Source organism: Lynx canadensis, chromosome D2, assembly GCF_007474595.2.
Source record: "Lynx canadensis isolate LIC74 chromosome D2, mLynCan4.pri.v2, whole genome shotgun sequence".
NCBI lineage: Eukaryota > Metazoa > Chordata > Mammalia > Carnivora > Felidae > Lynx > Lynx canadensis.
Window position 1 is genome coordinate 4,549,037 of NC_044313.2, and position 27,556 is coordinate 4,576,592.

The 27,556-nt window shown below is 53.9% G+C and overlaps 1 protein-coding gene across 4 annotated transcripts in view; it reads right to left on the reverse strand.

Annotated features, from left to right (window-relative positions):
* Nucleotides 1-5,088: 5,088 nt before the first annotated feature.
* Nucleotides 5,089-27,556, reverse strand: part of PTPRE (protein tyrosine phosphatase receptor type E) — a 44,985-nt gene continuing 22,517 nt past the window's right edge. For 3 of the 4 annotated variants that reach the window (XM_030334467.1, XM_030334465.1, XM_030334468.1), the window contains 11 exons: nt 24,963-25,082; nt 23,593-23,756; nt 19,903-20,038; nt 19,431-19,580; nt 19,005-19,098; nt 17,664-17,740; nt 16,670-16,804; nt 13,749-13,874; nt 12,850-13,016; nt 10,680-10,815; nt 5,089-8,039 (listed from right to left, as the gene is read on the reverse strand). In XM_030334467.1, coding sequence (XP_030190327.1) covers nt 7,965-8,039; nt 10,680-10,815; nt 12,850-13,016; nt 13,749-13,874; nt 16,670-16,804; nt 17,664-17,740; nt 19,005-19,098; nt 19,431-19,580; nt 19,903-20,038; nt 23,593-23,756; nt 24,963-25,082 — 1,380 coding nt within the window. In that variant the 3' untranslated portion in view covers nt 5,089-7,964. The remainder of the gene's footprint in view (nt 8,040-10,679; nt 10,816-12,849; nt 13,017-13,748; nt 13,875-16,669; nt 16,805-17,663; nt 17,741-19,004; nt 19,099-19,430; nt 19,581-19,902; nt 20,039-23,592; nt 23,757-24,962; nt 25,083-27,556) is intronic. The other variant, XM_030334466.1, reaches the window with a different exon arrangement.

Genomic DNA, 27,556 nt, shown 5'->3' on the forward strand with positions numbered 1-27,556 from the left:
AATGCATGAATCTAGGCGTGTCTCTGGGTCACTGGGAGTTGCCTTTGCCATTGTGGCTGCTGTAAGAACACTCTGAACAGTGTTGTCTAAAATCGCACGGAAGAGTGACAGCCTGGGGAGGGCGGTAGGTTGGAGCAGGGGTGGGGGGGACATCCGAGAGTCCACAGAACAGGTGATGGTTGAACTGGGCCAGTAAGGGGTGGGATCTCGGGGAGCAGAAGAAGGGAGAGTAGTTTAGGAAGGGCGGCTCTTTTTTTTTTTTTTTTTAGAAAAAGCACTTTTTTTTGAAGGTGCGAGTCATAAATGTGTCATTTAGGTAGCAAAACACAAGGAAATGTAAAATAATAGGATTTTCCTATGATTAAGTTGTTCTGCCGACACTTCAGATTTCGTAGTAATTATGAACCTCGCACGTAGAAAAATTTCAATTAGCCATATGCCTGGGGAATGGAATATACTGGTTAATTAAAAACCCCTTTAGGGTTCAATTCTAACCAAAAACCTCACTGCAATATATCAGATTTCCTCACCTTCGTAAGGGTACAGTATTTTAAGAGCACAGTAAGGGTGGTTTTCATTTTACCGTAAATGCTGCGTTAGAAAAGCTCATTCAAACAAGTGTTTGATTAAACATGTCCGCAGGACACAGGTTTCGCTTAGCATTTAAGCATCAGACAGACATTAACCAGCTAGGCCAACTCTGTTTGAAAACAGGGTTGCAAGAAATAAATACCTACTGGCTGTGTGGTTTGGTAACTTCTCTGGGCCTCGGATTCCAAATAAGTAACATCCATCTGACAGAAAGTTCTCAATGAACAGAAACTACTTTTACTTTTTTTTTTTTTTTTTTGCCTCCAAGCTTCTGCGTGATCTGCCTGCCAATCTCTCTTTGCCTTTCTTTTAGGTTTTTAAATTTATTTTGAGAGAGAGAGCACAGGCAGAGGAGGGCTGGGCAGGGTGGGGGGGGAGAGAATCTCAAGCAGACTCCACACTGTCAGCGTGGAGCCCGATGGGAGGCTTGAGCTCACGAACTGAGATGTGACCTGAGCTGAAATCCATCAGGTGCTTGGGGCACCTGGGTGGCTCCGTCAGGCATCGGACTTCAGCTGCTTCAGATTCTGGGTCTCTCTCTCTGCCCCACCCCTGCTGTCTCTCTTTCAAAATAAATACACAATAATAAAAAAAAAAGTCGGACGCTTAACCGACTGAACCTCCCAGGTACGCCGCTCTTTGACCTCCTTTACTCGAGTTTTGTACCAGCCAGCTTTTGACTTCCTTAGGCAAGACCCTTCCACACATACACCCTCCTACACACACTCCCACAACCACATGCTACACGTGCATGTGCACACACACACACACACACACCACCTGTCCCCACCTCCTTCCTGCCTCACAAACGATTTCCTCCAGTCCTGAGCTCAGCTGTGGTCCCTCAAAGAAGCCTGGGTCACCCCCTTTCCCAGGCCGGGTTGGGCTCCCGTTTCTTGCTCTGGAGTCATCCTGTGCTAACTTGTGGCACGCCGTTCTGTGGAAACTGGAACACTGACTGAGAGCGGGCCTCCTGTCCCAGGACTAAGCTGTGGCCTTCCGTGAAGGGCAGCCCGGGTATTTACCATCGCCGCGTGTCAGTAGTGACCCCAGGCAGAGGAGGTACCCAGCCGGGTGTCCTTGAAATGAAATTTTAAGACCCAGGGGATTTTTATTAAAGGGAGGAAAGGAAAAACAAAAACAAAACCAAACTCAGGAGCCAAGAGGGGGGAGCAGTAGACCGGGGCTGAGTCAGAAGGCCAGCTCTTCCAGACTGTCTCCATCTCTACAGGTCTGACGTGAAGGGACCGTTTTCCTCCTGGCCCGTGAGCCATCACGTTAACTCTGGGAGCGGCCCTCACGTGTAGGGGGAGGGGACTCCTGGAAACCCTAGTCATATATCTGCTCAGTCTGGGCACGAGTTGTGTCCGGGGACAAGGACTTGACCCAGGGCCACCAGAGATGGCCAGGAAGGCTGAGGTTGCTCAGTCTCTTATCTGGCTGCCCAAATAGGTCTCGGATCCTGGGAGAGAATGTGTGGGCAGGTCTTGGAGATAGGGGCCTGGGGTGAGTGGGATTGTCCCCGGGAGGAGGTTTTCTGTCGGGAGGTAAAGTCAGGTGTCTGGGTGTGTCTGGAATCCATCACCACGTGGAGGGGCTGAGGAAGGAAGGGAGGGAAGGCCTCCCTCAATCCTACACACAGATCAGGACGGAATCTAGGCCGTCACTGCCTGGCCCCTCACCTGGCCCAGGCATCCGGGGTTGTCGTGGAAAGATTCCTTCGCAAATGTCAACTCCATAAATTCTCCCTCTTCACTAAAAATGATTTAAGATATGTGGCTGGGATCCCAGGTTTTGCTGGGCTTTCTAGAAGCTTCCTCTAGATGAGCTGCTGGAGTCATCTTCTAGGAAACAGATCTGGTATTCCTGCCGCAGTTCCCGGGACCCCGATTCCAGTGCTACGCAGATGGCCCAGGCCCCCGACGTGCCTCCAGGACATGGTCCCAGCCTTCCCCCTCTTGGTGCCACCAGCACGGAGGGCCATGCTGGCACAGAGCATTCAACAATCTGTAAATTGGGATTGCATGAATGTTGCTGTTTACAAAGGAACAAGATGCCCATACTTGTTCCCATGAAGGCCCTCCTTGTGTCTACATTCCTGGGTCCCAGGAATGAAGGCTCGATTTGATCCGTTTATTGGGTATCGCCACGCAAGAGCCACAGAGGGCCCTGCTGTGGGCAGCCCCGCCTTGTGCTCATCAACCCAATCTAGAAGCTGGTGAGCCCCAAAACTTCCTGGACAAGGGGCTTTAACAGCCAGCACTGACAATTTTTTATCAAGCATGGAAGGGAAATATTTGTAGTAAGAATAACAAAGGGTTAGTGTCCGTGCTATAAAAAGAATCACCGAGGGGCGCCTGGGTGGCGCAGTCGGTTAAGCGTCCGACTTCAGCCAGGTCACGATCTTGCGGTCCGTGAGTTCGAGCCCCGCGTCGGGCTCTGGGCTGATGGCTCAGAGCCTGGAGCCTGTTTCCGGTTCTGTGTCTCCCTCTCTCTCTGCCCCTCCCCCGTTCATGCTCTGTCTCTCTCTGTCCCAAAAATAAATAAACGTTGAAAAAAAAAAAAAAATTTTAAATAAAAAAAAGAATCACCGAGGAATCAACAACAGATTGAGGAAATAAACCAATGAGGAAAAGCCAAATGACACAACTTGGAAAATGGATAAAAAATATGAACTGGTGATTCGCAGATGAAATACAAATACTAAAAGCGTGAAGACCCTCCCCCGTTCATGCTCTGTCTCTCTCTGTCCCAAAAAAAATAAATAAACGTTGGAAAAAAAAAAAAAAAGCGTGAAGAGATGCTCAACCCACTAGAAGTTAGGGAGATGCAAATTGAGATGACGTATTTTTTTTTTTTTTGGCCTCTCAGTTTTGCACAAATGAAAGGGATCTGCTAACACCCAGGGTTAGTGGCGTGTCGGGAAACGGGCACCCCCTGCACCGTGGGCGGTGAGGCGCTGGGGCACTTCTCGGCGGTGGCGAATTGGCAATTCCTATTTCTACTGCACATGCATTTGCCCTTCGCCCCAGAAGCTCCACTTCCAGGAAGCTCTCCCGGACAAGCGCTTTGCAGCTGAAACGCGCACGTGTGCAAGCGTTTTCCTTGGAAAATGACGCGGGGACGCCGTGAGCCGATGCCCACCGTGGAGGAACGGCCACCAGAGCTCGTTAGGTTTGGAGAGGGCCAAGCAGCCCTCGGAGACCGGAGGAGGAAGGAGTTCAAGTGCCGACTCGCCCGGATGCTGAGACGGACCTTCGGGCAAACAGGCAATTCACACAACGGCACGCTGGTGGCGTATATGTCGTCACGGCAAAGACGCCAAGTTTCCATGTATTGATGTCTCTAACATTCAGATGTAGCTCGCCGTTGAGCCCTCCGCTGCTAACAGGAGCATCCCTGACCCACACCATTCAGGCCCAGGGAGGTGCTAACCTGCCTCGGTGGTCGCTCAACCCGCCTGTTGGTCCGAGGTCGCTCGCACCTGGTGTCTTGTTGGAAATGTTTCCGTTTGACTGGGGGGGGGGGGCTCCTCTACGGCAGGCCTGGCGCGTCTTCCCTTCCTGAGGCTGTGGGCTCCGGCAGGTTGGCTGAGCCACCCAGTCCCTGGTTGGCTGGTTGATGCCCATCTTTGAGCCCCCCACCCTCCCCCAAACCTCCTTTCTTCCATCCCTCCTCCCCTGTCTGCTCTCTCCTGTCTGCGGTTCCCCTCTCCCCAGGGGAAGGGTCCTGCTGTACTTAGCACTGCTAAGGGGCATGCAGACAGACAGACAGACCCATAAGGAACCGCCAGTAATTAAGCAGCCCGTACGAGCATGTGGCATTTCACAGCAGGTGACATTTTTCAGAGGGAGGAGGGAGAGGAGAATAAAAGGTTACGAAATCATCCATTTTAACAAATACAACAAGCCTCATAAAATGTATTAAATAAATACAACCACTAATAACAAGCGTGTGTTTACACTCCACGTGAGGCCTGAAATATCTCGCGGGTGGGTCCGGAAAGGGGGTGGAGGTGGAAGGAGCACAGAGGCAGAGTTGGGGGGTGAGCAGAGACACGCAGATGTGCGAAGGGAGGCCTGACGGGGTTTCCGATTTTAGGAGGGAAATCAGTGTCGGAAGGACTTTGTGACTCCGCCTGGCCGCAGACTTGACGCGGTCTGTCATCTTCCTTGGGGACTCCAAGAAACCACCGCTCAGAGCTGAGATCCCTGTCTGGACTCCAGGAGGAGCACGGGCTCCCAGAAGGGCGAGTTGTTAGTGCTGCACGCACAGCTCACGCCTACTGAGGAGCAGCGGGGAGCTGGGGCCACCCCCCGGCCGGCCACTGTGCCCACGGTCGGGGCTGTATCCAAGCCAGGGCGGAGCTACATTTTGGAAGTCCTAAATTAATGGTCTACATGAATCAATGTCTACCTCCTAATGAATGTCTTGTCTAAAAGGACGTAAAGCACAGGAATACAACGAAGAGATTTCACGGAAGAACGAGACGCAGGCTGGAAGTCAAAGTAAAGATTTATCCTTGCATCAGACTGTTTTAGATCTTGCAATTTGCATATACAAAGAATTCAGCAACATTCACTGGCATTATAATCAGAGCAAGATCAAATTACAGATGTAATAAAAGAAACTATGATAGTTGAAACGGGGACTACAGATGTATATTATAAAGATTGCACATAAATTAAACACGATTTAGTTAAACAAAAGTATCAGGAACCACACATCTTAAAAATCACATGGGCATGTCTTCGAATGCTGAAACAGACGTGTCAGGCTCATTTAAAAAAGTTTTTAAAAACACATAAAAATACCTTTCAAAACACTGGTATGCATTCTTCATTCGTCTAGCACATGGAGAGAAACAGTAGAGTGAGTCACACAGTGACCGTACAGCTTGTCGATCAGAACGGTAGGCTCCTAATCGCTATTTGGCATTTGGATGCAGCCTCATGCGACACACAAAAACGTGAAGGTAAGAATGGCCTCGTCAGCCCCGTCAGCGGGGCGCTGTCATGTCCGTGGACCTTCTTTGACAGAGGGGGAAGGAGAGGTCAGCTTTCCCAGTTGCACAGAGAGGGTAGCGCGTCCCCAAAGGGACTGTTTGGACTGGGTGGGTCGGGGGGGCCTGGGCAGAGGCCAGGAGGCTGCAATTCCCAGGCCCCTAGAAAGGCAAGTACTGCCCTCGACTGGGGACAGGGGTCCTGTGCCCTAGGGGTCGCAGCTTCTGCCTTGTTTCCAGAGGCGGAAGGACCAAAGCGGGTGCCAGGATGCCTGCGGCGGGCCCAGGGAGACAGAACAACGCACAAACGGGGCACTTTCCCGAGGGCACCCCTGGTAAGTTCGACCTGAATCGCCACACAAGAGATGCCAGGTAGACCACTGAAGGGCCCGACAGCTTCTCATGAGGGCTCCTAAATTAGACCCGAGTCCATTCCCTTGACTTTGACCCTGAACCCTCGGGTACATTACAAATCACTTTCATCACGACGTAGCCAGCTCGGTTTCTAGGGTTTGGTGCCAAATGAAAAGCTTGGTTCTCTCTCTTCTCCTTCAGTCACAGAAAGGCTTTGGGGGGGGGGGGGCGGGGATTCTGACAATGAAAACATATGGGACCAGCTGGTGCATCTAGCAGAGCTGCCTCCATTTTCCTCTTCGACCCAAACATATCCTCACGGTCCCGGGAAGGACGGAGGGATGTATTCGGCACTGCGTGTGCCCAGGGATGCGGCTGGCGGCGGCGGCATCGGTCACAAGGTTGTGCTCTCGCCCTTCCGGCTGGCACCCCTTCTGCCATGGAGTGGAGCTCAGAGGAGCCACGGAGACTTGATCACCGTGAGGCTATCGTTAGTATGCAAGAAACCCTGGGATCACGTTGTGCACACCAGAAACGGACACGGGATGAACAGTGCAATAGGAAGGTGCAGTCACTTCTCAGTGGAAATGTCAAATAAGGCCTTTATATTTCTTTTTAAAAGCAAAAAAAAAAAACTGTACCCCAAATGCACATCTTAAGTGCTTTTAGTATGTTAGAGCAGGTGTCTTTATTTTTTTATATTTTTATATACATATATATTGTGCTCATATGCTCATCTGCTACCTAATGGCCACAGAAAGATCACCGTCATTAAATTAAACTTTTCTACATTCAACCTTCTCCCTTTTGTCGCCCCATAAGCCAATCCAGTCTGGCAGTGAGATTATTATTATCCAGTGTCAAAGGTCTCAGTAGTATTTCCATTCAAAAATAAGTTAGCCTTTAGATTAAGGATTTCTCTCTCTGTGTCTTTTATTTAAATATTGAGGAGGGGGACTTTAAAAAAAACTGTATAAATCTAGATTTTAAGATTTCTTTTCTTACAAACAATCTTAGCGTGTACAAGAATTTAAAAAAAAACAAAACAACCCAAAATGCTTCTCAGAAAGTTGAAAGCATCAGTGCTTGTGGTGGTCTCCCCAAGCGTGTGCTCTTGGCATCTGCGTGAGTCAGACGTTTGGCTCTATCCGCACGTTAGGATTAGGAAGTGGTTTGTGTTGAGCCTCTAGGTAGCTCGAGACCAGAGGCAAGAGTGAGAAATGCAGTTGGTTTGATTCTCAGAGACTCCTCTGAGCCAAACACTCAGACGGACAGCAAGTGGCCACGTGGGAACGCAGCCTGATAGCTGATTTTGCCGTACCCAAGGCCACGGGTGACCATGCCACCAGCACTGACATCTCCCCACTTCCGGCCCAGACAGCACGGACCCAGCCTTGAGTAAACGCACGTGTATCACTATATGGTCACCAACTGTGCTCATGCATTTTATACCTGCACGCGGGCTGTGACGCCCTTGATCTTTAAAATGTAAAGGTAAACCACATGAGTTGAGACTGAGGACTTCACAGGATCTCCTACTTACGGTGTATCTCCACGAAAATTTTACCTCTCGCAAAATGCCACTGCGCAGGCCTGTAAAAATCAGTGTCTGGACAGGGAATTTTCAACTGATTTTTGAGTCCTCGACCGCTTTCTTAACAGCGGGCTCTGTGTTTACTCTCCTGCGTCAAGCACACATTGCATATTAAGATTTTTAACATTTAGACGTGCTGAACGTGTGAAATTATAGGATATGATGAATCTAACGCAAAATTAGAATATTTACCGATATTAGCAGAAATGCATTTTACGGGATATTACTTGACCTTCATACATTATTCCCGTTCTTAAATGGGGTATTTAAGATTTAATAACTTTATAGCAGTGGCCTTTAAAGCGTAACAAAATATATACAAAGAAATTAGGACGGGTATTAATGTCAACTATGAAATAAATTAACATGATCTTTATAAAATATACTGACCATTAAATTAAAAAATATTTTAAGGCAGGAATTTCATTTGAAATTAGCATAATCAGAAAATATATCAATAAAATCTTGTACCACTTTGTAGCAGAATTCATACTGTTCCTGAAAAAAAAAACAAGAAAATATTAAAATGATTTTTTAAATTCCATTAATTCAATTAGGAGAAACTCATAAAAAGAAGCCAAAAAAAAAAAAAATGTCTGACTAGTCTCATACTGGTTACACAGAGACGTTTCCAGGTAAAACTGTTTTTGTAACATAAAAAAATGTCAACGATTAGTTTCAACTTAGCGTATTTGAGGAGAGTCTGAGTAAAAGGTCTTCAGTTTTCATACTTAAAATGGAAAACAGGGGCACCTGGGAGGCTCGGTTAAGCGTCTGACTTCGGCTCAGGTCTCGATCTCACATTTCAGGAGTTCAAGCCCCACGTCGCGCTCTGTGCTGACAGCTCGGAGCCTGGAGCTGCTTCGGATTCTGTGTCTCCCTCTCTCTCTGCCCCTACCCTGCTTGTGCTCTCTCTTTCTCTCTCTCTCTCAAAAACTAATAAATAAACATTAAAAAACTGGAAAACAACTATTTTTGAAATAAAAATTTAAAAAAAAACCAGAATATTTAACTTCAAATAAACTTCATAATGTAACAAAGAAGTAACCTATGAAAGTTAAAAAAGATGAAAATCTAGGGTATTTTTAAGCCTCAATTTACTCCAAAAAGGGACACTGTTTTATATAAATTTTAGAATTCAAAAAACATCGCCTTCTATCTAAGGCATCTGACTTATTAAAACACTCCTGTGCATCATTTGACTCTCACGCTCCTCACAAATTGTGAGTTAGTTGAGCATCCAACTTCAGCTCAGGTCATGATCTCACGTTTCATGAGTTCGAGCCCTGCATCAAACTGTTGATGAGTTCGAGCCCCGTGTCGGGCTCTGTGCTGACAGCTCAGAGCCTGGAGCCTGCTTCGGATTCTGTGTTTCCCTCTCTCTCTGCCCCTAACCCGCTTGCATTCTGTTTCTTTCAAAAATCAATAAACATTAAAAACAAACAAGGAGGTGTTTGCATGCTGAGTCGGATAAGAAATGTTCTTTGCTACAATCGCTGGGAGCCTCCCTGGGTCAGGCACTCACGGAGCCCCTGAGGTACAGACACAAAACAAATCTGCACGCCGACTGAAGGCAGGTGCTGTCGCCCCATTTTCCACAGATAGGGAACTAAAGTCCGGAAAGTGGAAGGAGCTTGTCCAAGCACGTCCTGCCATGATGTTGGGATGACCGCCCAAAGCCCAAGCAACAAAGGGACGCCATGACTTAGCTTTTATACTAAACTGAGGGCGAGACAGGACTAAAGCTATTCGCTCTGCCTGGGGAAGCCGGGAGTGGACTCAAAAAACAGGAAAGAAACTGAAAGAGTATGGCTCATAGTTAAAAACTGAATTTCTTGGGATGCCTGGGTGGCTCAGTTGGTTAGGTATCCCAACTTCGGCTCAGGTCATCATCTTGCAGTCAGTGAGTTCGAGCCCCACTCTGTGCCGACAGCTCAGAGCCTGGAGCCTGCTTCAGATTCTGTGTCTCCCTCCCTCTCTGCCCCTCCTCCACCCACATTCTGTCTCTCTCTCAAAAATAAACATTAAAAATTAAAAAAAAAAAACTCTGAGTTTCTTTTTGAAGGTATTCCTGTTATCATTATTATTTTCATCTAGAAAATCTTCCGCGGAGTGGTCTGCTTCTGTTTTTCCCATGCCCAAAGTCATTCAAGTTCATGATGCCTGTAGGAGGTATCAGCCGTCAGTAGGCAGGCATAACCTTTAGAAGATGCCTCTAGCATCTTCCAGAGCCCTAGCAAGGACGGTCCGCGCTGGGACCAGGGCTCTAGGGAAAGCAGGGGAGCCTCAGGTTTCTGCCCCAGTCATGGCCCGAAGAGGGGCGTGGGGGCGAGGAGGGTGGGGGGCTGGTAGGCACACCAGTTTTCCTTTACTGAGAGTGGCTCTTGAAACTGTATTCACTTCGGGACCACCTGGGAGGGCCAGAGATACGCCGATGCCAGCCTGGCGCCCACCCCCAGCAAGTGTGAGGGCAGCCTGGCAACGGAGCAGGACTGTGAACACTCTCCAGGCCAGGCTGGTGTGCCCTCAGGGTGAGACCCGCGCTCTCGCCCAGCCTGGGGGCGCGAGGCGAACCCCGTTCTGCTCAGGCGATCCTAGCGGCTGAGCTGTCCCTGCGACGGGAATGTGCTGGAGGGGCCCATGTGACGGCCTGCTTGCCTGGGGACCCTGTGAGTATACAGAAGGAGCGGGCAAGGAGGGCACATCTACAAATAGGAAGACTTGAGAAAAAGGACGCGTGAGAACATTTCTTGAAATTGCACTTACTGGGGCCAAATGATTACTTGTTGAGGAAGCATGTCTTCTGCAAACCAGGAAGCGTGTGTTTTTGTCACAGAATGAAAGAGGATGGCCCTAGAATCTGGCGGAATAGTCACCGTGACACAGAAAGCTGGTGTATTCAGTGCCTCTGTCCAAGGGGTCTTAAAGTCTGAAGTCATGGCTGCACCCCTCCTCCAGCGTCCTGCCCAGGGGACCGTCCCCAGCCAGACTCAAGGGAAGGAGAGGGTCCGTGGAGCTTCACCGGGGAGAATGCCCTGAGTTCCGTTCCCCGAGAAGCTCGCTCTCCTCCCTCTCCCCACACTCAGCACAGACAATTCTCGGCCCTTCCGGAAACACCCTCGCCACTCAGTTTCTTACCAGGGTTTGCACCATATGCGGTCTCTGAAGTCGTAAACTCTTCACAGCTTGGAATACGTCTAAAAGGCCCTCGGCTTTCACTCGTTCCAGAATGTTGCTGAGCGCGATGAATGTACCTGTTCGCCCGGCTCCAGCACTGTGGAGGAAAAGTGCTTAAGGGAGACGATGGGGCTTGCCCGTGGGGACGAGGCGCGGACAGCCTGCAGCCCACCCCCGCACGTCAGCACAGAAGCAGTCGCCCCCGAAATCAGCCAGGTCTGGATTTCTAAAGATCATCTGCGTGGAGCGAGAGTCCGCAAACGTGACATTCCTAAAGCACTCGCCCAGGTACAGCAGACAGGTGGCTCATGAGCGGGATCAAGACCCGGCACAAGCTTTCAAGCTGCGACTCGTGTAGGCGGGGGGTTCTCCGGGTGTGGTCCCCGGGACCAGCAGCATCAACGCTGCCGGGGAACTTGTCAGAAATGCGAACCCTCCTGCTTCAGGTCTGGGCAGAGGTAACTCGGCCTGGATTCTCCTTCTGTGCGAGGGACCCGCCTTCTGAGAGGCGGTGGCTCACAAGGTGTGATGTTGAGACAGAGGGCGTCCCCTGCCAGGGACGGTTAGATAAGGGACACTTCCCAGCGATGAAGGAAGATCTGGGTCCACTCCACTTAAGACGGTCATTTTCTTGATAAACTGGATAAACCCCACAAGAGCAGAGCCCAGGCAGCCTTAGGATAGACAAGAGGCCAGGCCCAAAGTGGGCGGGCTCAGCTGGCTCCCCCCAGAGAGCCCTCCAGGCCCCAGAGGCACCCCCACCCCGCCCCACCCCGGGTGGGCTGATTCTCAGGCTCCCGTCCCATTTCAGTGACCTGTCCCCACATCTGCCCTTGTGGGATTCGTTCGTCTTTGCGTCCCTGGTGTCCTACACTCAGTCCGGGTCTGGGGAGGCGGGCACTCGTTTCCAGTTTATTCTTTTTTTTTTAATTTTTTTTTTCAACGCTTATTTATTTTGGGGACAGAGAGAGACAGAGCATGAACGGGGGAGGGGCAGAGAGAGAGGGAGACACAGAATCGGAAACAGGCTCCAGGCTCTGAGCCGTCAGCCCAGAGCCCGACGTGGGGCTCGAACTCCCGGACCGCGAGATCGCGACCTGGCTGAAGTCGGACGCTTAACCGACTGCGCCACCCAGGCGCCCCCGTTTCCAGTTTATTCTAAACGACTTCTACAAAGCCCACAGGAACTGAAACCCGGGGCGTGTGCTCCACCTGCTGGCCAGGCCAGAAGCGCACCCAGGCCCGTCCCAGGCAGAGGGTTCCAATCCCCCCAAGCGAGGCCCAGGCTCTGGTGGCTACAAGGGATGGGTGGGGTGGGGCAAGCGGCAGCCACGCAAAACGGAAGCCGCGTGTGGAAAAATAAATAGAAGGGCAGCTTCAGAAGCAAATTAGCACCCCTGACAAGGAAAGCACCCCAAACTCCTGCGAGGAAGAGATTTGCTTTGGTGGCCAACCCACCCCCCCCCCCGCCCCCGCTGCTGGCACGGGGAGGGGCTCTGGCATAACCAGAAGTGGGTCAGCACAGAAGGAGGGTGAGCCGGCACGTCTTTAGGTTGGGCCAGATTCACCTTTCCACACTTGTGATGCTGCTAATCAAGGGCCTTGGTGGGGCGCCCAGCTGTCTCCAGGGGCACCCCCGGCCACGTTTCCTTTGGCCTCCCTTGTGCCTGCCTTGGGAGCGGGGCTGGGGTGGGGCTGCAGGCCTTGGGCAGCGATCCCAGCCCGGACATCCTCGAGTGGCTCAAGGAAACCTTCCTGCCTCGAGGGTGTGCTGCAGTGCGGACTTGGCTCCCCAAGCCCAGAGGAGAGGACAGGGAGGGGCGGGCACATCAGCCAGAACCAGCTTTCAAAAGGAAGGCCGGCAGGCGAGGCTCAGGAAGTGGGTCTGTCAGAGCTGTGCCTGGAGGGGTTTTTGAGGACTTAAAAGGCAGACGGAAACGTGTGTTTGAGCGGGTTCACTGACTCCTCCCCCCAAATGCATCCTGCGGGTACAGCAGATGACCTTTCCGCATCCCTGTGACGCTCTCTGTGTACGGGGAAGGTGAAAACTACAGTCCAGGGCAATGACGCCGTTGGGAGCGGTTAAGCGGGCGTAGGGTCTGGCTCGGCCCCGCCTGCAGGGGGCGCCCACCTGCAGTGCACAGTGATGGGGTGGTTGCCGGTCTGTTGCTGCTGCTTCTGCACGGCCGCGATGAGGTCGAGCATGCCTTTGCCCTCCGCCGGGATCCCGACCTCGGGCCAACCGTGGAAGTGGAACTGGCGCACCAGTCGGGTCTGCTCCTCCTGGCGGGCCAGGGGCTGCGGGCGGGGAAGGGCGTTCAGTGCCGCCTGGCCACACGACCCTGACCACCCAGGAGCGGGACCCGGGCCCACCCGTCCTCCCGGGGACCCGCGCCAAGGCTTGGGCCCCTCCTGGGGCCTCCGAAGGCCAGCACGGTCCCCGCCTGGCGGGCCTGGGGGGCCTGACCAGGCGGTCTGTGGGCTGCGTGCACCCTAAAGGGCAGGGATGCCAGTATTTCCTTCCGAGTGGGGGCAAGACATCCAGAGGATGTTCCCTGGAGCCCCTCGCCAGGGCCCGCCAGATACCTTTATGGGATCCCTGGCGACTTTGCGGGAGACAACACGATCATCTCTTTCTTAAGAAGCCAGGACCCCTCCTGTCCTAGGGGCTCTGAACAAGCCTGGACAGGCCTCTGTGGCTTGATCCACGGCCTTTCCTCCTCCTGCGCCCCCGCCACTGCCATTTCTCCCGAAGGCGGAGGTGGTGGCCGTGTGACGCCTCTAGGAGTCGGCCACTCTGCTCCACCATCTCGTGCGGCAAGGAGGCAGGTGACCCCGAGGGTGCGAACGTTGTAGGAGACCTGCCCCTTTGTAACATGGCTCCCTACTCACCGCACTGAATGTGCATCCTAAGGTACCAGTTAGAGGAGGTGGAAGGAGCAGGACATTCTGGTACCATCACCAGCAGACCCTGAGGGATGCTGCGGTGCATTCTGTCTACAAGGGTTGGACGCACTCTGGCAACAATACCTGATTGAAAGTGACCAGGAAGTCCCGTATGCTGATGGCTTCGGAAAGCGTGTCGCTTTTTATTTCGATTGTTATTTCGCCGTGAGTCACTGAGCCCTCTGTTGGCCAATACTGGTAGCATTTATCCTTGGGGTAAAAAATAACATGTTAAGTCTCATAGCAAATAACTTGCTGTTAGCAGTTTGAGGATATGAGGCAGAATCACTCTCAAACCATTTAACGTACTTCATCTGACCAAGTAAGTCACATATGAATACGAATATGAACGCCCGTTAATACCCATTGACCAAGGGAATCCAGAAACAGACATGCATGTATTTGCAACTCAGATACGGGACATGATGGAAAGAAAAGATTATTCTACAAATGGAGTTGGAAAAATTGGTTTTCCATGCAGGAAAAGCCCTGGGTCCCTGACTCACAACCTACCAAGCTTGATATGAACTGTCCAGCCCTCCTGGAGTTGGGCAGTGCACAACCTACACTACCGTATGCAGTAGGTTTGAGTCTTCATAAAAATAAACCCAGATGGGTTAATACTTAAAGTTAAAATCAAAACCGTGAAGGCCTTAGGAGAAAATGTCTTTCCATTGTGAGGTGCGCAGAAGGACTCGTTAAGCAAGACCCCGACAGAGCTAACCATCCACGGCGCGAAGATTGCAACATCAGATGGCAACACAGTGAACTTCACTCCATCAACAAACATTCTCAAAAGAGTGAAAAGACATGCCATCAACTGGGACAAGACATCTGCGGTACGTAAAACCCGCCGAAGGTGAGTATCAAGAACACGTAAAGAATTCTTGTAAGTCAAGATAAAAAGAGTCAACAACTCACTAGCAAAACGGGAGAAAGGCATGGCCAGGCGTCTTGCACAGAGGAAAACATCCATCTATACATATATGAAGCGAGGCTTGACCTCACAGGAATCAGAGAGATGCCAATCAAAGCTACAAAGGGATGACAGGTACTCGTATTCAATCAACAAAAATGAGGATGCCCGACGGTACTAGGGGCGTCGATCGAATATCTCTCTCACACACCTCCAGTGTCCGCTTTGGGAAACGGAACCACTTGGCAAAGCAGTGAGGAAGTATCTTGGAAACCCAAACTGTCACACGCTCTCCAACGTGGCGTAATGTCCCTCTGGAGTCAGCTCTTCCTTGTGCAGCATGAGACACGAAGGAGAATGTACCGGTAGGTAGCACCATGTGTAAAACAATAACGTGGCATCATCCTAATTCCCATAGCGGGAGAAGGGATAGAGAAGTGGGTTTAGGATGTCCAGTTTGTATAGCGGAACAAAATAGAATCACGATGAATGAACCACAGCGATACGCATCAGGGTAGGAAAGTGTCAAAAGCATCATTCTGAGCGGAAGGAGCAAGTCCTGGCAGAACACGCACTGTAATGATACCCTTTGTATGAAGTTCAAAAGCAGTAGTTGCTTCAGACACACACGTATATGATCTGAAAAGATTTCTGGAAAAAGCAAAGAACACATCCACTAGGATGGCTTTAAAAAGACCAGTGACAATAAATGTTGGTAGAATGAGGAGTCACTGTAGCCCTTGTCCACTCCCGGCGGGTGTTCAAACTGGGGCAGCTGCCGTGCAAGGCAGTCTGCAGTTCTCCAAAATGTTAAGCTGTATGAGTCTGCACGACAGAGTTATGATACGGCCCGGTAGTTCGGCCCCTAGGCGTCTCCCCAAGAGAAGTGAAAACACAGGTCCGTGTCAGAACCTGAACATGAATGTTCCCACCATAATGCGTAACAGCCCAAGAGTGGAAACAACCCAAATGTCCGCCAGCTGACGAACGGATACACAAAGTGTGGCCTGTCCTTACAAGGGAATATTATTTGTCAAGAAAAAAAGAGCTTATTCCTGATACAACATGGTTAAACCTTGAAGACATTACACTAAGTGAAAGAACTCGATCACACAAGACATGTTGTAGGAACTCATCTTCATGAAATGTCCAGAAGTGGCAAATTCATGGTGGCTGCAGAAGCTAGAAGAAGAAGGAATGGGGAGTGGCTGTTCTTGGGTGTGGGGTTTCCTCTGGGGGTGACAAAAACGATCTAGAATTAAATAGTGGTGATGTTGCACAACGCTGTGAGTATATTAAAAACTGCAAGGTGCCTGGGTGGCTCGGTTGGTTAAATATCTGACTCTTGATTTCGGCTGAGGTCATGGTTCTCATGGTTCGAGAGTTTGACCCCCAAGTCGGGCTCTGAGCTGACAGTGCACAGTCGCTTAAGGTTCTCTCTCTCTCTCTCTCCCTCTCTTTCTGCCCCTCCCCAGCTCGTGCACACACGCTCTCTTTCCCTCAAAATAAATAAATAAAATTTAAAAAATATCACCGAGCTCTACCCTTTAAAAGGATGAACTGAATAGTATGTGAATTGTGCATCAATGTGCTGTTTCCAAGAAAGCAAAGGAAACACAGATTCAGGGTAGCGGCTCTACCTTGGGTAACGTACAGGTAGATGTACATCACTGGTAAGGTTTGGCTTTTCAGTCGGACGGTGGGTTCACGAGTATTTACTGTGTCATTCAATAAAAGACACGAGAAGGCCCTGGACAGGTCTCTGGGGAAAGGGAAGCATTTGAGTCGTTCGGCCCACCCAGGACAACACCTGTAAGGCACACACATACCAACGCCTACGTCCTTATGTCTCGAAGACAGTTAAGACAAGTTACATGAAATGCCGGCTAAGAGCGAAAGCCAATGGGCGGTCATGGCTGAGCAAGAGGGGAGCCTCTTTCGTCTCCAGCCTGGCTCCCTCCCCAGTCCCTGTGGCCTCAGCAGCTGACGGCTGCCACGGGGTGGGACCTGTGGGTGGCGGGGGGCCGCCAGGGGCCCTGTGGGTTCTCGGGAGGCCCCCACAGGGGGCAGGGCGGCGGGCGTCCCTGACCTGCTCTCGCTCCTGGACCTCCGTCAGCATCACGACCGTGTGGCACTTCCACTCCCAGACCATCCGCCAGAAGTCCTCCACCGTGTGCGCCAGGGGCCCCTGGGTGGCGATGAAATAGTCCTTCTGTCGGTAGCCCTTCAAAGGGGGAACAGAGATTAGAGTCTGACTCCCTTTCCTCCTGGCTCCACCATGGACAGCGGGGTGCAGGAGAGGCCAGGGCCCGGCCAGGGAAAATGTTCTCCGGCTTCCAGGGCCGGGCTGGGCCCCAGCAAACCACCTGCACGCAGCGACAGCCCGAGATGCCCATTCCCTCTACGACCCAGCCACCTCCTCTGCAGCGCCAGGGGTCGCCTCAGCGCTGGTGGCATGAGCCACGCTGGCCCCGGCCACCTGAGAGAGCACCGGTGACTCTGTTCTCGTGTGTTGCTGTGTTTCAGCTCAGTTAGCATCATGGTGGCAGACTGGAGGCGGGCTTAGAGGAAGTGGATTCAAATCCAGTTCCTCCATGCGGCCCAGGTGACCTCTGGCAACGTTTTCTCATCTGCAAACGGACGTGCTAACGCAGATGTGGCCGCAGCGTCCTTCCCCAACCATTTCTCAGCTCGGCGCACCGTGCGTGGAGACAGGCGATGACGGTCAGCCCGGAGCGCACAACCGCTCCGTCCACGCGGAATGGACAGGAGGGCACAGAGACTGCAGGACAGCCAGCCGTGCAAGGGCCCGTGTGACCCTGGTGCGTATTAGAGACGTCAAAGAAAAAGCGCCGTGCCTCATAAAGCAAATTCCTTAGCAGTGCACCTGTTACCTCTGTTTCCAAAGTTCATTGTTCGTGTTTTTTGTTTTTTGTTTTTTAGAAGCAAGTAATTCTGCTAACGAAACGGTTGGGATTTCAGGACTCCTTCCTGATCGTGAAAATGAGTTAATGAAGAGTCTGTGATCACGGATGAAGGTCACAGTCATCTTTGCAAAGCACAGCCGGGGCCGCTATACTTACGTCGATAAAGGAGGCGTTGATGTAGTCTGTGTATTCTTGACCCCTTTTCATGGAAAGGATCACCCGATTGAAGTCATCTGCAAAGCAGTATGATCCCTCAGTCACAGCACAAACACTGCCCTGCCTTGCAAAGCTCACTCTGTGACTACAAGCTTCCAAAACACAAAACTTGTTAATAAAATCGCGAAGTCGAGTCAAGTCCCTGGAAGGTTTACTTTATAAAGTAGGTTAATTAAATTGGCCCAGGAAATTGTGTTTTGGTAGGAAAGCTCTGAAATTACCCCAGTTATCATTTTCGTGTGCCATGAATTGATGTAATCCATACCAAAATATGAGCATTAAAAATACTGCATTTTAGGAGTAAAACGAATGTGGCCTGACAGGTGACCTGGAATTATGGCTACAGCCGCACAGAAGCCAGTGTCTCAGGCCGAAGCAGGCTTCACCCAGCATTCATGCACTTTTTTTTTCTAACTTTTTTTTTACTGTTTATTTTTGAGAGAGAGAGGGAGAGAGAGACAAAGCATGAGCGAGGGAGGGGCAGAGAGAGAGAGGGAGGCACAGAATCCGAAGCAGGCTCCAGGCTCCGAGCTGTCAGCATAGAGCCCGACGCAGGGCTCAAACCCACGGACCGTGACGTCACGACCTGAGCCGAAGCCGGATGCTTAACCGACTGAACCACCCTGGCGCCCCAGCCTTCACGCACTTCTGATTCTCAGCAACCACTAAAGCATGTCAGGAACCCTGAGTCCACATCTGCAGTGAGGTGCTCTCTCTCTCTTCACCCTCTTCCTTCCTTTCCTGTGGTCCCTCTGATCTCTGAGGAGTCTGTTTCTTTGCCTGCACTCAACAAACATTGGCACCCCTTCCTCTTTCTCCCCTTACCTGGGACCTCGGGGCAGGCCAGGGTCCCAACTCCATCCCTGCCCATTCCAAGGCCTTTCAGGTCCCCTGGCCTGGAGCAGGGCCCCCTCCTCCATATACAGGCTTAGGGGACTACTGGATGAGATGAGAACCATTCAGCCCCAGAGTCACGACCAGAGCAAATCTCTCCGCTTCCAGGAAGTCCTCCCCCTGTCTTGCCACCTACATCTCGTATCACGTGCTGCCCGCCTGACACACAGGACTGTCTGGGTCGCTCACTGCTTCACAGGTGGGTGTTCTCTCACCTACCCTTGACATAGCCCCCCAGGAGCCCTTAACCCCAGGCCCGGGGGCTGTCCTGCCCTTGGATCCTGGCTTACAGAGGCGGGCAGTCAAAGAATTCTCCCAGCGTGCCAGCCCCAATCCCGTCCTGCCTTGGGGTTTCAATCCCACGGGGCGGCCCCAGGGCTGCCTTACACGGAATGATCTGGATGACTCTGGCCTTCTTCATGTTGGCCGGCAGGTTGCCCGTCCTCATGTCCTCCTTCATGATCCGGACATTTGTCAGTTTCTGCAGTCAAGGAGGACACGGGGTCACAGCTGCAACACGGACTCTCCCGCGCGACTCCCTCAACCCCGGAACTGCACCCCTGTCAAGGGTGCCTGCTGACCCACAACAATGGCCCGTCTCTGACCCCGGACGCTTCCCGAATGTTGGGAAATGAGAGCCCATGCGTGACGCGCTCCCCCACACGGGCCCCTGCTCAGCTCTGAAAGCCCCCAAGAATTCTTCCCTCTGCGTCACGGGCGGGAGGGCCACCCTGCTTGTTCCGGGCTCGGGCCAGAGGGGGGTGGGTGATTGAAAGGGGACTCCTTTGGCCGGCTGCCCGCCTTCGCACGTACCCTGAACTCCTCCTCCAGCCCGATCTTGTCAAAGTGGGTGGCGGTGCCGTGCAGCGTCTGCAGGTGGTTTTCCAGAGAGGACACATCCAGCTCAGTGTCCCCGTAGAGGTAGTACTCCAGTAAGGCTTGGTAGATGAACGTGTACTGCATCTGCGGGGAGACCCAGAGCGCCCGTGCCCTCGAGCGTGCCCGGCCACCACTGGCCCGGCCACTGCTCACAGCTCAGCAGCAACCAACTCTACGCTTTGCCAAAGGAGGGAGGTTTGGGAGCAAAAGTCAGATGCACAGCCATTACCAATGACCGCTTATGGCCTTGAGTGAGGACCATATGGCAGCGGGCATTACTGAGCACCTTCTCCCTGCCAGGCACTGTTACCCATGCACCGACAGTCCGGGGGTGGCCAAGGTGTCTGGGTTTGCTCTGTGCAGCTCTCCCCAGGGCGAGGGGCTGGGCTGGGGGAAGGCTACTCACATCTGTTTGAACCATCTGAGGACGCTGGTTGCGGATTCTCGACACGAAGTCGAAGACGTCGACCTTGTGCTCGGCGTGCATCATGTCCATCATGGCATCGATCACTATGAAGGTGCCCGTCCGGCCCACGCCGGCGCTGCCGGGGAAAGGAAAGAGGCCGAGTCGTGAGCCACGGCACCCGCCCCCCGCCCGCCAAAGCTGACCTGTGCACCTGGGCCGAAGGACACGCTGCCCTCAACTGGGAGACACAGCCCATCGCTTAACCGAGCCTTTCCCTGGTGAATGAAGAGCAAGTCTACGGGGAGGCCACCAGAGGGCACCACAATCTTCGTAGAATTATCTGACACTGTTCCTCTAATAACTAGACACTGTTGAAAGGCATGTCGAAAAAATCTGTCGTAGTCGTCTCACGTGAGGTTGTAATCGTCCTCTATTACCAAATGCCGTCTTCTTGTTGTGTGTGCAAGTGGATTTTTTCCAACGTCACACTGGAAATGGCTTTTCCAAGTTCGTTATAAAAAGGAGGCTCCCCAGGCTACGTCTGTGCGCTCTTGAGCCAAGGCCAGCCCTCGTGGGAGGCACTGGGTCTCTCTCTGGCGCCCCAGCCCTCCTCCCGCGGCTGGCTGAAGCCAGCTGGCCCTTGGGGTCACAGCTGAGCAGTCTCCTGGCCAGGAAGCTGCCCCACTGGCTTCCTGGGTTTGGGTTTCCTTGTGCCGCCGGGATCCCGGTCCCACCCTCCCCCCGCCCGCCGTCCTAGGTACATCTCCACCAGACAGTGGGGCCATACGTGTTTGTTCCCCGGCCCCCAGGACTCAGTGGGCACAGAGCTGCACTCAGCCAACATCTGCTGAAGGAGGAACCCCCTAGTGACCCAGACTCATCTATGCAGCATGAACCACTCCCTCCAGCCCCTGCAGCATTACCCTCTTTAAAAAAGAAAAGAAGGAAAGAAAGAAAGAAAGAAAGAAAGAAAGAAAGAGAAAAAAAAGAAAAGAAAAGAAAAAAGGAAGAAAGAAAGAAAAAAGAAAAGAAAAAAGAAAGAAAGAAAGAAATCTAACAAAAAGACTCACGACTTAATGAGTCAAGTCCCCCACTTTCCCCTTTGGGTGGGTGGGAGACACCACTCTCTCCAGTTCGTCTCCGAAACGGGGCTAGGACAGCGGCGAAGACCGTCCCCCTGGGCAGATCCCCTCATTCAGCGGGGAGAACAGGTGAAACGTGAGAGGTCTTCTGGGAGTCTTAGTTCTTTCTCAGATATGAAGTCAGAGAAAATCATCAGGTGCAGGGCCAGGTGAGACACTACCCAACAGGTATGAGAGGGAGGCCACAAAATAACTCCCTGCAAGGCTGTGAGGGTCCCTGAGCCGCTTACAGGACCCCCCCCCCCCACCTGGCCTGGGGTATATGTGGGAGAAGCCACTTGGTCCCCCATGGAAAGGCTGAGGCCAGCTGACCCGTCCTGGCCGCCTCCGTGGGGACGCTGTTCTCAGGGGGACTCGGGCACAGAATGTCCTATTAAGTGATCAAGAACCAAACGCTGAGGATAAGTGTGTCAGCAAGGATGGCCATCAGGAAGTCAGAGCCCCGGGGCGGGGGCCGTGCATGGCTGAGGAGATCCTGTATGAAAATGAACTTGGGGGTGGGAAGGTGGAGTCAAGTCCGCCCTGGGTCTCGGGAGCTGACAGCCAGTGTGAGCCTTCTCCCTAACCCTGCTGGCTTCCGGCAGGCCTGCCCTCCAGGCGCGAATTCCTGCCACCACATCACCGCCAACAGGCAGGCGCCCAGAACCGCCCATCTGCCCACACCGGCCTCTCAGGGGGCCTCAGCCCAGGAGGGGAAGGATTCCTTCCCCCAGAGAGGAGGGGGCCTTTGGGAAGCCCGAGTCGGAGGGCGCCACTCCTTCCATTTACTGTCCATTAAAAACCTGGTGGCAAAGACAGAACCTGACAGAAGACAGGAGAACCCGGGAGCCCCAGCAGCTGTGCCAAAGGAACACAGAACCGCAGGGAGACGACCAGGCACTCAAGAGCGAGAGCTGAGCCTCACGGACACGGAGGGCGCCCAGTGCGAAAATAAGACGAACAGCGGACGCACCTGCCCTGGGCACCTGCGGTTGAGGGAGAAGGGAGCAGAGAGTGGGCAGTGGTCATTCGCTGAGATGTCACAAGCACGACAGATCTGGAGGGACGGGGACAAAGCAGAACGGAGCCAGCTCCCTGCGGCTGCCCTCCGACCAGACACAGAGGCTGTCTCTTTACCTCCCGCCATCCAGGGCAGAGCGGAGCCACCACCACAGGGAGTGGGAGGCAGGGAGCCCGCAGCGGCAGGAACGGTCTTGTAGAGCCAATAGGACCTGGGTGCAGAGGCCCCCTGCCACGGCTTCTCCGGCTGAGGGCGTCGGACCCCGGGGCCTGGGGACAGGCTACTGGGGAAGCACCCGCCGTCCCTGCTACGGCAGGGCCCTGGATCTCTGATGGCCCCTCCGGCCAGGCTTGTTCCCGCCTCCTGGAGGGCGGGCCCTGCTCACTGGGGCGTCGTGGGGATCGTATTTGTTTTCGGCTGTCAGAGCCGGGTTCGTTCTGAGTATCTTGGCACTGACGAGGGACAAAGGGGACGAGGGACGAAAGGCACCTGCACACAGTGATACAGATGCTTGGAACCGGCCACACCGGAGTTCGGCAGAAGCGGCACATAGACTCAGTCTCACGAAGCCTGGGCAAGAACGGGAGCGGCTGACGGGACCCCCAGCTGCGGCCACACGGCACGGGCCTCCACCCCTTCCCCTCTCCAGGGCACCTGCTGGGAGGAGCTCGTAGGCCGGCAGGTGTAATCCCAAGGATGCCACCTCACTCGACTCACAGATGCTCCAACGTCCCTCAGCTCCCAAGCGGCAGGTCCAGGAGTCTATCCCTGGCCGGATGACAGGGGCCTCCCCTTTGGCCCCCAAACTGTCTTCAGGTTCTAACTGAGCACCCACCGGGAGGATGGGGAGCTTGGCCTGGAGCATCGCTCACCACTGTGCCTTTGTCTTCAAAAGCAGAAAGGGCACAAGCCAGTCAACCAACCCGAAGTCCGAGGCCTTTTCTCATACGTGACTTTCTGCACCAGTGGCCACGCTGGGCAGGCAGACATAAGCCCCAGAGGGAGTTAGCCCACCCTCAGAGTCGAGTCCCGGGCCCCTCCAGGACTGTCCCTCCCACTGCAGACCAGGAGATCGCAGCTGGGAGGGGGGACGCCCCGCCCTGGACAGCTGCTCCTGGCCACTATTGGCTGGTCCTGGGCCACGCCCCCAGCCCCTCTGAGCCTCGCGCACTCATGTAGAAAGACTTGGGGGGGGGCTCTCCATAGAAGCATGGTTTCCATCTCTGTCCCCAGAGGTGACCTGGGGTCTAGGGGGGCAGTGAACCTGCTAGAGCCCCAGGAGCACTATCAACCTGGCCCCTCGGCTTTTGTCTGTTTTAAGAATTGGGGATCCCCCTCAGACGCTGCTGACGGACGGGTCCTGCTGTCACAGAGTGGGCTGAATGTCCCTCTGGCTCTCACCCCCAGGGATCCCCCAAGCTGTCACTAGTAATTGCGTTCACAGCGGGCAGGGGGGCGCTTTCACTACGCCCCTACCTGTCCTTCTGCCCACCGTGGGACCGGCCCAGCCACGAGGGCGAGTCCTCCGGGGGCCCCGGCCTGACGTACCTGCAGTGGACCACTATGGGCCCGGCATGGGCAGGGTTGAGGGCCTTCACTTTCTTCAGGAACTTCAGCATCCCGATGGGGGTGAAAGGCACTCCAAAGTCGGGCCAGCTGGTGAAGTGCAGCTGGGAGACCAGCCGCGGGGCTTTGCAGCCATCGGGGAGCTGCTGCGGAGAAGGGGGACACGTGAGTGGGGGAACAGCGCCCGCGCCTCCCCCATCGTCACGTCCTGAGGAGGCTCGCCACCCCCACCCCTGCCATCTAGGCCCCGGGCCGCAGTGGGTCCACCTGCAGCATGATGGCTGCTCGCGGGGTCCGCACAGCAGGGCCCACGGCACCCGGCCCAGGCCCCCGGCAGCCAGACGCATCCCTGAAGCCGACCCTGGAGTTCACAGACCCCACTCGTGAGCGGGGAGGCCACATCGGGGTCTGCCTGCGTAACTGCCAGCAGCAAACACTTTCGCTCCCCAGAGGCTCAAGATTGAGGGGAAAGATGTGGCTGGCCCGTTACGGGAGACCCCACCCCACCAGCCCCGCTCAGAGCCTCTCAGGCTTCCTCCCCACCAAAGGCCCATGGGTGCGGTTCTCTGGCCGGATCATGGAAGGCTGGATAGTGTGTGTGGAAGTGCCTGTGTGTGTGTGTGTGTGTGCGCGCGTGTCAGTGTGTCCGGGAGGGACACAAGCAGGGGAGAGCAAACACCATCACCATCAAGCTCATCCTCTTCCCTTCTTTGCTGTGGCTTCTAGGAACCTCAGACTCCTATTCTGCCATCTGACTATGCCAATCCCTCCACCTTTGACTCCTGATTGCACGATCTTCTGGTTTTCATATATCTTAAATCTCTATTTCATCTGCTTTGTCCACAGGCATCTGTGCCTTACATTTTTCTAGGCAGGGATGGAGTAGGGACAAGCAGGAAATAAAGGCAAAAAACACTGAGCAGGTGACAGATCGACTTTTGAGACTGTTAAAAAAAAAACACCTCACTTCATCACTTCAGTGTGTGACATGACATCATGCGACTGAGTGGGGGACCCCAAACCCCGTGCCCCCATGCAAGTGACCCGCCTTCCTCCACCCAAAACAGTGACTGAGGCCCACCAGCATCCAGAGCTGTCTGAAGACTAGGGGTGCACCTGTCTCCTCCCCTGTAGACCCGACCTAGTCCACGAAAGCCCAAACCCCCCCCACCCCCACCCCCGCACTTCCTCCCGACTCAGCCCCCCCTCGGCCAGAGCTGCTCCAACACCGCAGGGAGGCTGTGATGGGGGTGAGGCTCTTCATGCTAAAAATAATGACACGTGTATTTATTCTTGACCCTGCTCTCTCGAAGGGTTGCCTTTCCAGAAAGTTGGTAACTCAGAACGCTTACCGACTGTATGCAGAACTTCCGGATGGTGTAGTCGACCAGAACCACACAGTCCTCCACGCACACACGGATGTTTCCGTAGGTCCAGCATCCCTGGTCCGGCCAGTACTGATAGCATTTCTCCTACGTGGGACAGTTGAAGAGAAAGAAATAGGTCTGGAGCGCCCGGGTGGCTCAGGCAGTTGAGTGTCTGACTCTTGGTTTCGGCTCAGGTCATGTCACGGTTTGTGGAATCGAGCTCTGTGTTGGCCTCTGTGCGAGGAGCCTGCTTGGGACTCTCTCTCTCCCTCTCTCTCTCTCTCTGCCCCTTCCCCGTTCACGCATGCCCGTGTACATGCTCTCTCTCTCTCTGCCCCTCCCTTGCTCATGCACATGCACTCTCTCTCTCGCTGTCAAAATAAATAAATAAACTTTAAGAAACAGTTAATAAGTCTGTGTGTGCCCTTCAGGCACGTCAGCGCCCTCATCCCCCCACCCCCCCATCAACACAGGGCCTCCTCACACACACCAGGTTCCCTCAGACAGTTCCGGAGCTGGGAAAGAGCACTAGGAGGTGTGGAAGCTGGGAGACTGAGGCCACAAAACAGCCCTGAGCCTATACCTGGGCCCCTGTCTGCTTTCGACACCAACAGAGGCTGGGCCTCACGGGAGGACGGCGTGTCCCCAAACGCTTCCCACTGGACCCAGCAGGGTGTCCTTCGGCTCACGGCGGACAAAGCTGGCTAGCCCACCGCGGAAGAGGGGTCAGCTTAACGCTCCCCACTTATCTCCGCCTAGGACAAGGCAGATGTAGAAATCTGCAGAGGACGGGCACCCCGCCACGCAGAGCCCCACCTCTTTACCTTCCCTCCCTCGGAGCTACGAATGGCTCCATCCGGGGACAGAGCGCAAGAGGTCTAAAGGGCAACAGTCTTCCGTGAACACGGGGCGCAGGAGTGTGTGAGGACCCACCTATGGGGGCCCAGATGTGCTCAACAAGCCTTCTAAACGTCGGACAGACAGGGTGCCTGGGTGGCTCAGTCAATTAGACATCTGACCTCGGCTCAGGGCATGATCGCACAGTTCGTGGGTTCGAGCCCCGCGTCGGGCTCCGGGCCGACAGCTCGGAGCCTGGAGCCTGCTTCGGATTCTGTGTGTGTGTCTCTCTCTCTGCCCCTCCCCCACTCACACTCTATCTCTTTCTCTCTCTCAAAAATAAACATCAGACAGTTTATTCTGGAAGCTGCCCACGAGTGGCACAGCTAATAAGTCACGAGGATTAATAGTCTTATGAAAAAAGGCAGCCTGGCACTTACCAGGCCCAGCATTTATATTACGACACTGTAGGACAACTTCCCCTCCCTACTCCAGGGCATCTCTGAGGTGCCCTGAAGAGAAGCAGTTACCCAAAAGTGCTAATCTAGGCCAGTCCTGGCTTCCTGGGGACCCTCCAGGACCTCCTGAGATTCTCCCCTTGAAAGACTCTGGCCCGGGGCCTGAGGGCTGGTTCCGAGGCCCCCACAGGGCTGTGGGTGTGGACACTTCTCCACCCTCTGACCTCTGGTCTCACCCGACGCCCAAGGTGCCCTCCCTCCAGTCAGATCACGAGATGTCAGAGCAACCGCATTTCACAACGTTCAGCCAAGATGTTGAAGCCGGGAGACAATAAGAGAAGGGTAAGCACTTAAGAAAAGGGAACTCTACTGAGAAATGGTCTCATCTGAAATGGTCAAAATCAAGATACAGAAGAGGCCGGCTCTGAGTCACAAAAATGGAAAAATCCAGTAGGAGGCTTCAGAGAAAGATCGGAGATAAACGTCGAGTAACATGACGGCGGGCGGGGGGAGGGGGGTGCAGAGGGGGGGTGTCTGAGTCTCCCTGGGTCGCATGTGTGTAAACAAGCCCCCTACCCCACCCCCTTGCAAGTGGCAGCAGTGGGGCCATGGGTCCCAGGGGACCCGGGGCTCCCCGCAAAGCTTTGGGGGCCGGGCCCTGCCAAGGCATCTGCTGAGAGTGTGGGAAGGGTTCAGGGCTCCTGCCTGGAACCCCCCGTCTCCTGTCACTCTTTCCATCCACAGGACAGGATTCGCCCCACGAGAGTGACCCTCTCCAGCTCTGTCCCAACCGCCCTGGTAACAAAACAAAAACTCCATCCTACTCAACCGGAAACAGTGACTGGAGGCTTTTTCCTGTGCTTTTTGGAAGACATAAAACAAACCAGTGATGGTGGCACGGGGGGGGGGGGGGGGGGGGGAGGATTCTGCCTGAGGGTCAGTGTCTGCCTAGGGCCTCAGCTGAGCTGTCCCAGCAGGCCGCCTACTTCCATCCCGGGGGGCAGCCCTTCCCCTTCCCCTTCCCCTGAGCCCAGCTGCCTGGGGGTCCCCTGCCACTGTGCGAAGACAGGGCCAGGGTGGAGACCAGCACCGCGTGGGGACACGGCAGGCCCAGACAGGGACCAGGAGGACAGACGTCTCCCACCACACAGAGCCTTCCTCGCCCCCGGCCAGCCCCCCCTTGTTCTGGGCCTCAAGCTGGAACATGCTAGAACAGCGTCCCCCTGTCTGGCAAGCCTCCTTCTAGCCTGCGATTCTTTCATGCTGGTGAAAACTCACTTCTGA